The 16,924-nt window shown below is 44.2% G+C and overlaps 1 protein-coding gene across 1 annotated transcript in view; it reads left to right on the top strand.

The window, feature by feature from the left end:
• Positions 1-16,924, top strand: part of col21a1 (collagen, type XXI, alpha 1) — a 211,993-nt gene that overhangs the window by 67,685 nt on the left and 127,384 nt on the right. Inside the window, exon 6 of the mRNA XM_039738189.1 lies at positions 13,406-13,579. Coding sequence (XP_039594123.1) covers positions 13,406-13,579 — 174 coding nt within the window. The remainder of the gene's footprint in view (positions 1-13,405; positions 13,580-16,924) is intronic.

Below are 16,924 nucleotides of genomic sequence, written 5' to 3'. Positions count from 1 at the left end.
CAATTTTGTCCCCATCATCCTGTCACACTTGTCCCCAAACAGTACCTCATACTGATGTTACTCGATTACGTTGACCTCTTTTGTAAGTCGCTTTGGACAAAAGTGTCTGCTAAGCAAATACATGGAAATGGACATGTGTGGATCCTGCTGTTACTTAAATGTAATTTATTGTCCTACAATGTACTGCTACCACATTAAGGGTTGATTCTTGCCTTATGCCCATAGACAGGCAAACAACTTGGCAGTCAAGCAGTGGTACCAAGTGCCACATGAGGATACTGAGAAGAGAAACAGAACAGGGAAGGATTAGTAACGGTTTATAAATGTCTTATTAGTTATAATTCAGTGCTAATGACAAATCACAGAAATGCACTATGTATAACTACTCCGCAGCTCTAGTCGGGGTATGCTAAACCAAAGTAGTGAGTCTTCAGCTTGGAATTAAAACCTTTGGAACTAAGCAGGACCTCGGCTTTAGAAGTTAACGTTCATGTTCATTCAGACGTGATACAGATTAACAATAGGCATTGTCTTTTTTATTCTATATAACTAGGAGGTTCCGCCCCCTGCATGCTTCTCTCACCCTCCCCCAGGATGGGTTAACCGGATATACAATTTTAAGAGATTGTTATTTTCATGGGAATTGTCACATATGCATTATTTTCACTTTTACTTTAAAACTTTACTAAAAACAATTTGGAATTCACTTTTCTTCAAGATCTCATTGAATTTTGATTCCGTGTTTGGACTGACATCGTGACAACGCAACGTATAACTGGCTGTGAGTGAATATCGTTTTTTTCTCTCTAATAAATAAAATGACTTTTTTGAATGTTTGTCCACGCTCTTTCTTCTTTGCTTAGTCGTTGACGTGTCATCTACAAATGTGTACAATTATTGTCCTGATAAAATTTCTAAGAGCTGGGAGCACAGGAAGTGTGTCTGACAAAAGCACTCACACGACTGAAGTTAGATGGCCGTGGTATTGTTTGAAAAAGGTTGGTAAGAAGGGCGTGACTTGAAAGAATCTCACATTAAAAGTCTCCCTCTCACGGGACTTCATACCGTGCCAGCGTTTTTGGAATCTTTTCATTCTCGATGGCAACACGAACTGGATGATCTACAAGTCTCCGACTTAAAGTTTAAATCCAAACAATATATTCGATCTCTTTTCGCTGTTCCGTTATTTCACCGAGTAATAATTTCCGTTTGTTTGCGCTAATGCGATCTTTCCTATCCTTTTTTTTAAGACTTTCGTATTTTCGGACTTCCATTATCTCTAGCCTGCTCTGCATGTGTACCATGCCAATGTTTTTTAATTCTTTACGACATTCTACTTTGTCATCTACTCTTTGTCCTTTATTTCTGGCCCCGGGCGTGAACTTGTCTCGCGGGACATATAAGTGTCTCTATGAGAAAATCACGTTTCGTCTCCTTCCAAGATTTTTTTTTAATAATAGAGAGACATGAACAATCATCAAACATTCCACAAATCATTACCTGCATTGTGAAAAAGTGCATCAGTTACGACAGTACGGGCATGTGGCGCGATTCCCCGACTCACAGGATCCTCATTGTTGAGGACTCCAGCAGATGGATTAGGCCAAGGGGATGCCCACATAACACCTGGCTGCGGCAGATAGATGATGGGTCATTTCTGGAGGGTGGGACTGGACTGTCTCTTGCCCACCGGGATCCCAAGCTGTTTTGTTGTGTGGCGTGTGTGGCAACGCGCTGTACCAGTGCCCGCTCCCCAACCTGACCTGACCACAAAACAAAAGGAAAGGAACCCTGCAGCTTCCTGGCTGTCGGTCTTAATCCTTCTCTGGATCATCCCTGACTGATGTCTGATTCACTGACTGACTGACTGATGGAATATCCTGCAATTTCCTTTTACATCCTGTCCTTTGACCTTTTATCCTTTAAACTTTGCTTGACCTGAATCTTTCCTTATATGGTACTAGCTGTCCCCTGTGGCTCCACCCGTGTAGCAGTGAAACAGAACAAACTTTTAAAACCAATCAAAATATGTAATAATTTGTATCCCTCTCTCAAAACCATCAAACGTTACTCTTTAACAATCTCTAGATAATAATGTCTGCTGAACAAACCGGTATCGCTGGCTAAGCGGAGGCAAGGTGCGCTCCAACACATGGCGAGAAGTAGAGCGGCTTGAACAGAGACTGGCACAGGAGTGAGGAGGGCCCCGCCTGGCCCCCCCCACTCCCGAGGTCCCGCCTCTCCCTCCCCTCTGCCTCAGATTTGCGCAAATAAATCGGTACCGCAAGCGAACTATGATTCGTAGCGCGATGAGAGAAGTCGCAAAATCAACCGGAATGTTCAAGCAAATTATAGAAAAAAACCCGATCTCAATCAATTAAGTCGTGAAAAGTCGTGAAAAGCGGACAGACATACACACCTGACTCGAGTGGAAGCTGGTGACTGAGTGAGTGAGTGAGGAGGACCCCGCCCGGCTCTCTACTCCTGACGTCACGTGTCCCCCTCCCCTTGGCCCGCAGCCTCTCTCTCAGACTCGCGCTTATGAATCACTCCTGCAAGTGAACTCTGATCCTTAGCGCGATGAGAGAAGTTGCCAAATCAACAGCATGTTCAAGCAAATTCTAGAAAAAAAACCAAATCTAAATCCATTAAATAGTTCTCTCGTGAAAAGCGGACAGACATACCGACTGACGCTGGATTATATTTACAGTCATATGAAAAAGTTTGGGAACCCCTCTTAATTCTTTGGATTCTTGTTTCTCATTGGCTGAGCTTTCAAAGTAGCAACTTCCTTTTAATATCTGACATGCCTTATGGACGGGCGGCACGGTGGCGCAGTGGGTAGCGCTGCTGCCTCGCAGTTAGGAGACCCGGGTTCGCTTCCCGGGTCCTCCCTGTGTGGAGTTTGCATGTTCTCCCTGTGTCTGCGTGGGTTTCCTCCGGGCGCTCTGGTTTCCTCCCACAATCCAAAGACATGCAGGTTAGGTGGACTGGCGATTCTAACTTGGCCCTAGTGTGTGCTTGGTGTGTTTGTGTGTGTCCTGTGGTGGGTTGGCACCCTGCCCTGGATTGGTTCCTGCCTTGTGCCCTGTGTTAGCTGGGATTGGCTCCAGCAGACCTCTGTGACCCTGTATTTGGATTCAGCGGGTTGGAAAATGGATGGATGGATGCCTTATGGACACAGTAGGATTTCAGCAGTGACATGAAGTTTATTGGAGTAACAGAAAATATGCAATATGCATTACAACAAAATTAGACAGGTGCATAAATGTGGGCACCCAACAGAGATATTACATCAAAACTTAGCTGAGCCTCCTTTTGCTCCTTTGAGCCTCCAGACACTGTCCTCCTGTAGCCTGTGATGAGTGTCTGGATTCTGGATGGAGGTATTTCTGACCATTCTTCATACAAAATCTCTCCAGTTCAGTTCAATTTGATGGACAGCCTGCTTCAAATCATCCCATAGATTTGCGATGATATTCAAGTCAGAGGACTGTGATGGCCATTCCAGAACATTGTACGTCTCCCTCTGCATGAATGCCTTTGTAGATTTCAAACTGTATTTTGTGTTTTATCTTGTTGGAATATCCAAACCCTGCGTAAGTAACTTCAACTTTGTGACTGACGCTTGAATATTATCCTGAAGAATTTGTTGATATTGGGTTGAATATAAAGTTCTAAGTTTTAACATCCATCCATCTTCCAACCCACTATATCCTAACTACAGGGTCACGGGGGTCTGCTTGAGCCAAAATCAGCCAACACAGGACGTAAGGCAGGAAACAGTCCTGGGCAGGGCGACACACACCCCCACAAACCAATGAAGAATCGCCAATGCACCTAACCTGCATGTCTTTGGACTGTTGGAGGAAACCCACACAGACGTGAGGAGAACATGCAAACTCCACGCAGGGAGGACCTGGGAAGAGAACCCAGGTCTCCTTACTGTGAGGCAGCAGTGCTACCCACTGCGTCACTGTGCCGCCAATTTTAACATGATGAAATTAATCTTTAAGATGTCATAGGAAAAAATGGAAATGCCGCATAGACAACAACTGGACATGTGGTTTGAGCCCATTGTGCAGCCACACCACCCTTATATTGGATTATATAGGCAGAGAAAATGAAAAGATTAATAAAAAAATGTTTACAGACTGAGAAATAAAGTCCAGGACCAAAGGGAGTGGATGTATTATGCATTAAAATCAGTGTAGATGTATTAATGCTCGGCAGGCTGTCTACTTTGATTTAATATCCGATGACAGCTTTAATCCGTTCCAATGCAGATGCCATTTCTGAAATACACAAATTCAGCTTTGATTTTTTTTTTTATTTTCCAGGATAACTGCAGACACAAAGTCAGCCAGATAGCTCTCTAAATAACGATTTTAGTGTCTCTGATGAATGCCATCAAGCTTTGAAAGTCGAGTCTTTTTATTAGAATACTCTAAGCTGTACCCTACTGAATTAGAGCCATTAACAGGGCAGCCTCCGAGGGGGACTTAAAAAAAACCAAAAAACACCATGTTACGAGGGTGGGCGGCATGGTGGCGCAGTGGGTAGCGCTGTGTGGGTTTCCTCCGGGTACTTTGGTTTTCTCCCACAGTCCAAAGACATGCAGGTTAGGTGCATTGGCTATCCTAAATTGTCCCTAGTGTGTGCTTGGTGTGTGTGTGTGTGCCCTGCGGTGGGCTGGCGCCCTGCCCGGGTTTGTTTCCTGCCTTGTGCCCTGTGGGATTGGCTCCAGCAGAACCCCGTGACCCTGTGTTCAGATTCAGTGGGTTGGAAAATGGATGGATGGATGGATGGATGTTACGAGGGTGGACTTTGGGCAATTGCTGGCTGTATCTGCTTTCACGTTATAATAGGTTGTCTTAATGGTATTGTTATAGTGAGAAAGTGTGCACCGGAGAAACACTTTAAACTTTAACGGAAAACTGTAACGTTTAGTTCATTTAGTCGATTCAGAAGGTCTTTGGGCCCCGTCACCTTCTGCACCCTTTACTGTGATGTTGATTTAATTTTATTTGGAAAAACTTTGCCATTTTTCCCATTGATTTACACTCAATCTCTATACAGTATATAAAAGCCAAATACCACAGACTCACTCATCACGAAATCTCCCAAACCATGAGGACTTGGGACTTGAAATTTGGAACGTAGGTTACCCTTGGCCCACATGTGCTCGCTAAGAAACGGTTTTCAAAATTTCGTGGTCCAAGCGCGAAATTTCTTATAGTTTTTTAGAGCCATTGGTCTGTCTGTTCGCTTTTCACGAGAGAACTGCTGCACAGATTTAGATTCCGGTTGATTCTGCGACTTATCTCATCGTGCCAAGTTTCATAGTTCACTTGCGGTACCGATTTATTACCGCAAAATCCGAGAGAGACTCACTGGGCTGTGGGGACGGGGTGGAGCCCTCCTCACCCACGTGTCTGCCTCTGGCCATAACCTTAACTCCGCTCAGTTAGCGAACGACAGAACTACTTCACGGATTTAGATCTTTTTGGTTTTGTATAATTTGCTTGAACATGCAGTGGTAGCGCTGCTGCCTCGCAGTTAGGTGACCTGGGTTCGCTTCCCGTGTCCTCCCTGCATGCCCAAAAGACAAATACCCAAAGACATGCAGGTTAGGTGGATTGGCGATTCTAAATTGGCCCTAGTGTGTGCTTGGTGTGTGTGTGGGTGTGTTTGTGTGTGTCCTGTGGTGGGTTGGCACCCTGCCCAGGATTGGTTCCTGCCTTGTGCCCTGTGTTAGCTGGGATTGGCTCCAGCAGACCCCCGTGACCCTGTAGTTAGGATATAGTGAGTTGGATGATGGATGGATGGATGGATGCTTGAACATTCCAGTTGATTTTGCGACTTCTCTCATTGCGCCCGTCCTGGGTATGACGTTAATCTGCATCCAGCCCTGCAAGCGGGTCCTCCAACTTACAGGGAAAAACTTGTGGGTTGGTGCCAGAATTGGCACTCCGGCCACCATAAAAAAAACCTCCCATTGTTCCACTCCATCTCAACTAGTGTGGTGCTGCGGTATCACCCGTTGCATGGCTGCACTCAGGTCCTAATCTGGATCCTGAGTTGGTTCGTCGTGTGGTGGGTGCGGCAATGCACTGTATCAGTGCTAATACTCCTAACCTCCCTCTCTCTCTCATTGCGCTAAGAATCCTAGTTCGCTTGCAGAAACAATCCGAGACAGAGGCTGTGGGCCGAGGGGAAGAGGAAGAGTGATGTCAGGGCCCTCCTCACTGTCCTGTTTCACTAATAAGAGGGCGAAGCCGTGAAGGATAGCTAGTAAGTAAATATAATGACAATGAATCCATTCTGGACCTGAACGCCGGTGCTACATTGGTGTTAGCAGTGGGATAAAGATAAGGCCTACCATCCAGTTTATCAAAGTGCTGAGTGCTTGGCTCTTCTGGAGAGCTGCTGGAGAGTCTCAAGGCTGAGATCCGGGATCTGGAGTTTCGTTTGCAGTATCAGTGTAAGGAGGAAGAGGAAATGGCATCTGTACAGGTCCACCAACCCTCCTCTATTTGCTAAGGTCCTCCGGCCTGGGTGAGCACAGGTGAGCCGTGTGAAGCAGGGTTGGTGGTAAAGTTGTGTGGACAGAGGATGAGGCAGATCGTGGAGATGTTACAGAGCAGCAATGGAGGGAGATCCGGACCTGGAACGTCGTTGGCAGCGTCAGTTCAGTGAAAGATTTCAGCCTAAAGAGCATCTGCAGCTCCAGCACGTGAGAACATATTTTCCAGAAAGATTGCAAAATGTATTGTGATAGCCCAGGGGTGCGTGGAGCCGGCCTAACCCGACACAGACAGGCAGAGACACAAGTGCAGCACACAACACCCTTTGAGCTGGGGAAGCACTTCTTCCTTGCCCCCCAGATAACAGCAGAGTACAGCACCATAGGATATGAGACACGGCCCCTTCCTATTCCCCTTGGGTCACTCTCAGTCCTTCTGCCTCCACTCCTTCTCTGGCAAGCTTCGTCTTCCTCCTCCCGACTCTGGCTCTCCGAGTGAAGTGAGGCGGCTCCTTTTATGTTGTTCCTGGGAGTGTTCCAGGTTTCCAGATCTGGGATCACTCTCAGGCGTGGTGAAAAGCCCGAGGTAGGGCTCTGCAGCCCCCACCTGGCGACCCCCACAGAATCTCCAACTCCCAGCATGCCCTGCGGGAATCCATGGTGTCACAGCCGCCCAGCGAGGGCTGCCATCTAGTGTCTCAGGGAAGGTAGTGTCCCATAGAGGTCCTGTCTCCCCAGGTCCTTCCATCTGGCTTCACAATATGAAAATATGAATTTATTAATAAGCTTGCATCTCTTATTTAATGGCTTATTATAATTGATTAAACAACCCACAGCTTTGTCTTCCTAATGATTTTCTTTTCAATTTTTTATTGTATGCTCGATGTAATCACTTATCGATTTATTCCATTCTTCTTCTTGTATAAGAAACTCTCTAAGTTCTCGGTGTTGCCAGCCTGGAGCAGTTGGCCCTGCAGTGTCCTCAAATACCCTTGGGCTGTGTGTGCTCAGGTCCAACCTGACTTATCACCCACCTTGCGGGTGCTAGTGATGGTACCTGGGGTCATTGGCAGTTTTGAGTCCTTCAGCATCATACACTCATGCCAAGGAGACCCAGCTGGGAGGGATCAGTGTCCAAGTAGCTCGTGTAGTCCACTGTGGTGGAGTGAGATTTGGTCTTTGTTTGTAAGCTAGATGTACCAACAGTAATTTTAGTGTTTCGTTAGGCTTCTTGGTGTACTTTCATGTCTAACTAACCAACCCCTGAGTCTTCAGGATGTCAAATATATGGCAGGGTTGGGGGCTTGGGGAGTGCTTCAAACCACTTTGGCAAGGGGGGATTCTGAGCAGAGCATTCTAGAAGATATCTCCCACAGGAAGCTGGCAAGCTTCAGCTAAACAAATGGTCTCCACTACCTGAGTGGAGCATTGGGGCACACGCTGATACCACTTGATGAACCCCCTGTACTGGGACCCGAGTGCAGCGGGCAACACCTCAGCACCACACTGGACCAGCGTGAGGTTTTTTGACGGTGGCTGTAGTACCAATACTGTCACCAGCCCCTGTAAATTGGAGGACCTGGATGCAGATTAACGTCATAATGGAACTGGCGTCAACTGTTTTGAAGATTTTTACGGCCACACGTCGTCCAATTTGGATGAGCTTTGATCCCTGACTAACTTTACTTTTCAGGATAAGTTTCCCCGTAAGTCCGAGGACCTGCTTGCAGATTAACGTCATACAGAGGATGGAGCAATTGCAGGTTAAGGGCCTCATGGAGTAGAGTCACTTCTGCTGTTTACGGGATTCGAATCAGCAACCTTCCAGTTGCCAGTGCAGATCCCCCTCCACCAAAAAGTAAGGAAAGAGCAAGGAGCTTCACAAATTCAAAAAGAAAAAAAAAAACGAGGACGTCTGCGATCACTCCAAAAGTTATTGGAACTGCTCTTTTCTGGCCACTGTTCCAGTGTGGTGCTGAGGTGTCACCCACTGCACTCGGGTCCCATTCCAGGTGGCTTGTCATGTGGTTAGTGCGGCAACACGCCATAATCAGCGAACGCTCCCAATCTCTCATCACTTGCTCTTTAGAATCTGGTTTGGGATTTGAACGCCGACTCCTGGCAGTCTCACTTTTTAAGTTGTCGGTGGGTCGGAAGAGGTGGGACCTCCAGAGCCAAGCTGGAGGTGACGTCAGCGGGCTTTGTTGTCCAAAGTGTTGGCAAAAGGATAGAGGCTGTTAGTCACCACAAATCCCGGGATCCCTCAGAAGAACTCGCTCAAAGTTCAGTTCATGCAGATTAAAATGAATCGATTCACGTTCACAGTTCACCATTTCAATTTTGAACTAGTTCATGTTCGGTTCATTTTGTATTTTTAAGGAGTGAGAATAAATGACCTGTGAGTTTAAGTTTTCAATTTTGCACATGCCTTATATTAGGCTATTACAGTGTTCTTGAGTTAAATACGTTAATTATGAAGACTTTTTTATTTTAATACACTTTATTGAGTTATACCCAGCAACAAACATGAATAACCATCTATGCTAATATCCTCCTGGTCAAAAAAGAAATGAAACAGATGCAGGTATACGTATAAATTACAGCTCTGTTTCCAACCATGTGACACAAATGGTGACTGTGGAACCAGCATGTAGGTAAACTAACCGGTCACAATTGGCGACACATATCGCTTGTCCAATGGGGAAAAATGTTAAGTGGTCTCGTGAAGTAAAACTAAAAGCAGAGGCGGCCTTAGGGGTGTGCCGGGCCTAGAGCTGACCGGCCCCGTTACGTCAAACGCTGTTACCGGTATGTGTGGACTGTAGAAACTTGAGCACAAATTAAATAATTAGCAATGTTAACATACACCGGATTTTCTCATTACAATATTCAGCTAAATTTTTGCAAGATGACACCCGGGCTTTATCAAAATATAGTGATATAATCTCTTTAAAAGTGCCATTCATAATTCAATAACACGACAGTGCGAATGCGATGCAGTGTCATGCGGAAATTAGCAAGACCTCTTCTAGAAAAGTATACTGGATTATAGAGTGGATTATAGAGAGGAGGTGAAATCATTTGTGGAATGGTGTGATAAGAACAATCTGATACTGAATGTTGAAAAAACGAAAGAACTGGTGATCGACTTCAGGAAGAAACAGCTGACATACACCCCGGTCTACATCAAGAACACTGCTGTGGAAATTGTGCAGTCTACTAAGTTCCTAGGAGTAAATGTGGCAAACAACCTCACCTGGTCCCTGCACACCTCCTCCATCACCAAGAAGGCTCACCAGCGTCTGATCTTCTTGCGGAGGCTAAAGAGGGCCCATCTTAGCAAGTTGGTCCTCACCACTTTCTACAGAGGGACCATAGAGAGCGTGCTAACCAGCAGCAGCTCTCTGTGGCAGGAGAGCTGCAGCGCTTCGGACTGGAAAGCACTGAGGAAAGTGGTGAGGGCTGCTGAGAGGATCATTGGAGCCCCGCTGCCTAATGTACAAGACTTGGCAAAACAACGATGTCTGGCCAGAGCTGTGCGGATCTCCAGACACCCCACTCATCCTGCCTCTGAACTCTTTTCCCTCATGCCCTTAGGCAGAAGGTACCGCAGCCTGAAATGCAGAACCACCAGATTTAAAAACAGTTTTTTTCCGACCGCCGTTCGTCTTTTAAATGAAGCACTTTAGCATTTCACTGAATGCACTTTAAATCAGGATTATGCACTTTTAATCAGAATTTTATGCACTTTTAATTAGAATGTAATTGATTTTAACCATGTGTTTTTATATGTCTTGTGCATCGTCTTTTCATTCTGCAGCACATCTCAGATGTTCTGCTGAATGACAAATAAAATTGAATTGAATTGAAAATTGATTGATACTCGATATGCGGGATGTCATCGTCATAGCTTACGTTGACGTCACGTCAGTCAGTTATCATTAGCGGTACGTGTTTTTGTGCATTAATATACAGACTATGGAATGTTTTCAAAGACGTACATGTACGGAATTTGACCTTGAAGGTTCCTCTTAGAAGCATCTCAAATATATATATATATATATATATATATATATATATATATACAGTATATATATATATATATATATATATATATATATATATTGCATAGTTTACAGTCAAATAATGCAAAGAGTACACGACACACTGCTCCACTTGCGGGGATCGAGCCTTGGATGTCAGCGTCAGAGACAAAGTCCCTTTACGCTGCGCCACAGTGTGTGGTTCGTTTATTTGACAGCCTGCAGACCAACCACATGTGCTACCTGATAGATAACCAACCATCCATACAGTCAGGTTGTGACTCAAAGTACGAATGCAATGAATATATATATATATATATATATATATATATATATATATATATATATATATATACTGTAGATAGATATATATATATACATATATATATATACTGGAAAATAGAACTTGACAAACCCGTTCGAATGGGACAAGCAGACGTCAAAAGTGGGGCCCCCTTAGGCCTCACTTGCCACCCCCAAAATGCAGCTCTTCCCTAAAAGCGAACACGAAGCTTCACCGCGTGCTCATGTCAGAAGGGCTGCAGCTTAAGCACAAGCAGGCAGACACAGACGGAGCCGATTTGATTTGACATTATTTTTTTTCCAAATACAAATAAATGGCAAATAATTCGACTGAAATAAATACAGTACAGTGGTACCTCGGTATACGTCCGCTTTGGAATAAGTCCAACTTGGTATACGTCCTGTTTGAACGTTAATAATGTTGCTTGGTATACGACCTTTATTTGGAATATGACTTGTGCGCTAGAACACCGTGCGTGTGCTACCCTTGTTTTCCTCTCTCGAGACAAAGCCACGACTGCCCGCGAGTGTCAGTACGCCAGTTGCTAGCATTCAGTGAACAACCCGCGCTAGAACTCTCTGTGAATTTTCATGTGATTTTCTGATTTTTCACGTAAATTTCAATTGATTGTTGAAAAGTATGAAGGTGGCGTGCGTATTCGGGATTTGGTTGCCTCATACCATATGTCGAGAACGACGGTATCTACGATTGTGAAAAACAAAGATGTTATTAAAAAGTAAAGTGAGGTTAAGTTTTCATTTATTTCATCTAATTGCTTTTGTATTTATGTATTTTAGTATTAAGCAGTGTTTAAATTATTTTTTGCAACCCCATCAATGTATAATATGGCAATAACAATAGGATTTTTTTTCATGGGAACGGATTAATCATTTTCCCATTATTTCTTATGGGAAAAATATGTTTGGTATACGTCCTGTTTGGTATAAGTCAAAGGATCTGGAACGAATTATGGGCATATACCGAGGTACCACTGTATTCGTAAAAAATCCACTATTTGTGCTTATCCAAATACTGTATTCAGATTCGGCTCCAACCCTACATGACAGGGTAAAGCAAAACATTTATTCGGGCCTAAACCAGATCCAGAATGTCACCTAAAACTGAACTAAGCTCACATTCAAGTTCTTCACTTGCAAATACGTTACCTTAAGTTCACCGTTCTTACAAAAATGAGCTTGTTCAATGGAGGCGCTCTTTTCAAGTTCATGCACAACACTGGCCGGGATGAGACTCCTTACCTTAGCCAAGTTGTCTCGATGCTCCAGTTGCTTCTCGCTGCACGGTACTCGGTGCAGATAGCAGAAGTGCAGTGTGCAGTTTGAGTCGTGCGGTGTTGTAACGGCTGACTCAATCTACCTAAACGCCAGCTGCACCACCAAGACCTGTGGCCTGGCAAGCTGAGGAAGTTAGACCTGACAAGCCGTATCACTTCCAAATTAACTTCCCCCAATCGACAATGAAAAATAAACCAAAAAACAAACAATATCCATCCATTCACCCAGTATCCAACCCACTATATCCTAACTACAGGGTCATGGGGGTCTGCTGGAGCCAATCCCAGCCAACACAGGGAGCAAGGCAGGAAATGAACCCCAGGCAGGGCGCCAGCCAACTGCAAGGCACATACCAAGCATACACTTGGGACAATTTAGTATCGCCAATGCCTAACCTAACCTGCATGTCTTTGGACTGTGGGAGGAAACCCACGTAGACATGGGGAGAACATGCAAACTCCACGCAGGGAGGACCAGGGAAGTGAACCCGGGTCTCCTTACTGCGAGGCAGCAGCGCTACCCACTGCGCCACCGTGCCGCCCTATATTATATTATATTATATTATATTATATTATATTATATTATATTATATTATATTATATTATATTATTCATCCATCCATTATCCAACCCGCTATATCCTAACTACAGGGTCATGGGGGTCTGCTGGAGCCAATCCCAGCCAACACAGGGTGCAAGGCAGGAAACAAACCCTGGGCAGGTCACCAGCCCACCACAGTATATTATATTATATTATATTATATTATATTATATTATATTATATTATATTATATTATCCATCCATTATCTAACCCGCTATATGCTAACACAGGGTCACGGGAGTTTGCTGGAGCCAATCCCAGCCAACACAGGGCGCAAGTCAGGAACAAACACCAGGTAGAGTGCCAGCCCACCACAAGGCACACACTAGGGACAATTTAGGATCGCCAATGCACCTAACCTGCATGTCCTTGGACTGTGGGGGGAAACAGGAGCACCTGGAGGAAACCCACGCAGACACGAGGAGAACATGCAAACTCCCACGATTAATTTGCCACTGTAAATTTATAAATATATATATAAATGGTAGAGACGCCTGTTCACACTGACGAAAATTCTGGGATGACACCCCCACCACGATGTTCAGGCTACAGAAACGCCTCCGGGTTTGAGAACGTCCTTTACGGTTGTTTTATTTGGACACTCGAACTGACATGGCTCTTGTGGTGAATTTGCAGAAACTCTTTGATGAAAAGTGGCACCAGCTTCGCCTTCTAGTAACAGAAGAGCAAGTGAAATTGTACGTCGATGACCAAGAAATTGAAACCTTGCCACTGGAACCAGTTCTTGGTATCTACGTTAATGGAAAAACACAAGTCGGGAAGTACATCAATAAAGAGGAGTCTGTAGCGGTAAGTGAAGCATATTTTAAATGCAAAATTTGAGGATTGTTCAATGAAAGAGTTATGTTTTAGCCTGGGTTTATGAGCATTTTCTGTTTTATTGTTGTATTCTTTATATTGAATTTAATTTTCAAATTTTTATGTAATTTCTGTTATTTAGGGTTATGCACTGTATTGTGTATCATATTGTATTGTGATCTGTAGTGAGAGTAGGGAGCAGGTTGAGGAGACCCTGGAGAGGTGGAGATATGAGAGGAGAGGAGAGGAGTGAAGGTCAGTAGGACTAACAAGACAAAATACATGTGAGTGAATGAGAGGGAGGTCAGTGGAATGGTGAGGAGTAGAGTTGGTGCAGGTGGAGGAGTTTAAATACTCAACAGTACAGAGTAATGGGGATTGTGGAAGAGAAGTGAAGAAGAGAGTGCAGGCACGGTGGAGTGGGTGGACAAGAGTGACAGGCGGGTATCATCAAGAGTGACAGTGAAGGTCTACAGGACGGTAGTGAGACCAGCTGTGTTATATGGGCTGGAGACGGTGGCACAGAAGACAGAGCTGGAGGTGGCAGAGTTAAAGATATTAAGATTTGCATTTGGCGTGACAAGGATGGACAGGATTAGAAACGAGGACATTAGAGGGTCAGCTCAGGTGGGACGGTTGGGAGACAAAGTCAGAGAGGTGAGATAGCGTTGGTTTGGACATGTGCAGAGGAGAGATGAGGGGTATATTGGGAGAAGGGTGCTAAGGATAGATTGGTCAGGCAAGGGGAACAGAGGAAGGCCAAAGAGAAGGTTTATGGATGTGGTGAGAGAGGACATGCAGGTGATGGGGGTGACAGAGCAAGATGATGACAATAGGAAGAAATGGAACAAGATGATCGGCTGTGGTAACCCCTAACAGGAGCAGCTGAAAGAAGAAGAAGGTTCATGCACTGTCTCTTTAAATGGTCTTACTCTCCTTGCATTCTGTGGGTAGAGCCAAGAAGGCGGAGCCACACTGACATCACTGCTGCTGGCTCCTCCTTCTGGCTTTGTAGCTCAGTTCAATTCTTTATTCTATGATTAGCGCATTCACGGAGTGCAGACACAGTGCGCTGTGACAAGTTGTCATGTAACGCGAAAGTATACATTTTATAAATTATCAAGTACAGAATTAGTACACATTAAAGACAGTCTGCCCGAAGACTAGAGTGTTGAGTTTATTTAGGGGCTGTGTGAGAAATGTCCATCTTTGATTTATTTCTGGTTATTGGGTTTCTCGCTTTGTTTTTTGGTTTTACTCCTTGGATTGTGCTTTGGGACTTGTTAGCCCCAGAATGCCCTTCTTTTTTGCTCTTCTGAGCACTTTATTATGTTCTTCTTTGGCTGTTGGCAAGTTTATCATTCAGAAAGATTTTTTGTTGCCCTTCTGATCAAAAGCCAGAGGTTTAAGGTCACTCTCTCCCTTGTAGGATATTATTATTTTTTATTTTAATTTGATTTACTTTTCATTTGTGGCCACTTCTTCTATTTTTGAAAAACCAAATCCCCATTTTAGGCCTTCATAGGCCATAAGCTGCAGGTATCACTGGCTAGATTGGGGCGAGCCGCTTCTAGAAGAGACTGTGAAAGTCCTGGCCTGCTCTTTATGCTCATTTTGGAGGTCTCATAACTCTTTTGTTATTATTTTGATTGTGAATCATAAAAAAGAAGAAAAAAAAATTAGAGTCTGATATTTTTCTATCATTGTTAATAAATTCTTTGTTTTTGTGAATGCTTTGTTCCCCTTCTCTCTCTGGTATAGTATTTTTGAATATTTTTGGAGGACTTTTTATGTTTTTGAACTTTTAATTCCAAGTCCCTTTTATACTTTTGGCAACACTAGTCGGAGGATTGGCTGGATTGAGTTGCGGTTCTTCTAGAATGGCCACTAAAGGCTTTGCTCTCCCCTTTATGGTTATTTTGGAAGTCTCACAACCCTTCTGCAATGACTTTGACTCTGAATCACAGCATAAAGACTGAAGCATAGTCTTATACAGTGGTGTGAAAAACTCTTTGCCCCCTTCCTGATTTCTTATTCTTTTGCATGTTTGTCACACAAAATGTTTCTGATCATCAAACACATTTAACCATTAGTCAAATATAACACAAGTAAACAGAAAATGCAGTTTTTAAATGATGGTTTTTAGTATTTAGGGAGAAAAAAAATCCAAACCTACATGGCCCTGTGTGAACAAGTAATTGCCCCCTGAACCTAATAACTGGTTGGGCCACCCTTAGCAGCAATAACTGCAATCAAGCGTTTGCGATAACTTGCAATGAGTCTTTTGCAGCGCTCTGGAGGAATTCTGGCCCACTCATCTTTGCAGAATTGTTGTAATTCAGCTTTATTTGAGGGTTTTCTAGCATGAACCGCCTTTTTAAGGTCATGCCATAGCATCTCAATTGGATTCAGGTCAGGACTTTGACTAGGCCACTCCAAAGTCTTCATTTTGTTTTTCTTCAGCCATTCAGAGGTGGATTTGCTGGTGTGTTTTGGGTCATTGTCCTGTTGCAGCACCCAAGATCGCTTCAGCTTGAGTTGACGAACAGATGGCCAGACATTCTCCTTCAGGATTTTTTGGTAGACAGTAGAATTCATGGTTCCATCTATCACAGCAAGCCTTCCAGGTCCTGAAGCAGCAAAACAACCCCAGACCATCACACTACCACCACCATATTTTACTGTTGGTATGATGTTCTTTTTCTGAAAGGCTGTGTTCCTTTTATGCCAGATGTAACGGGACATTTGCCTTCCAAAAGTTCAACTTTTGTCTCATCAGTCCACAAGGTATTTTCCCAAAAGTCTTGGCAATCATTGAGATGTTTCTTAGCAAAATTGAGACGAGCCCTAATGTTCTTTTGCTTAACAGTGGTTTGCGTCTTGGAAATCTGCCATGCAGGCCGTTTTGCCCAGTCTCTTTCTTATGGTGGAGTCGTGAACACTGACCTTAATTGAGGCAAGTGAGGCCTGCAGTTCTTTAGACGTTGTCCTGGGGTCTTTTGTGACCTCTCGGATGAGTCGTCTCTGCGCTCTTGGGGTAATTTTGGTCAGCCAGCCACTCCTGGGAAGGTTCACCACTGTTCCATGTTTTTGCCATTTGTGGATAATGGCTCTCACTGTGGTTCGCTGGAGTCCCAAAGCTTTAGAAATGGCTTTATAACCTTTACCAGACTGATAGATCTCAATTACTTCTGTTCTCACTTGTTCCTGAATTTCTTTGGATCTTGGCATGATGTCTAGCTTTTGAGGTGCTTTTGGTCTACTTCTCTGTGTCAGGCAGCTCCTATTGAAGTGATTTCTTGATTGAAACAAGTGTGGCAGTAATCAGGCCTGGGG

This window comes from Polypterus senegalus, chromosome 16 (genome assembly GCF_016835505.1).
Source record: "Polypterus senegalus isolate Bchr_013 chromosome 16, ASM1683550v1, whole genome shotgun sequence".
Lineage (NCBI taxonomy): Eukaryota > Metazoa > Chordata > Cladistia > Polypteriformes > Polypteridae > Polypterus > Polypterus senegalus.
This window is presented reverse-complemented; position numbering and strand designations above follow the sequence as displayed.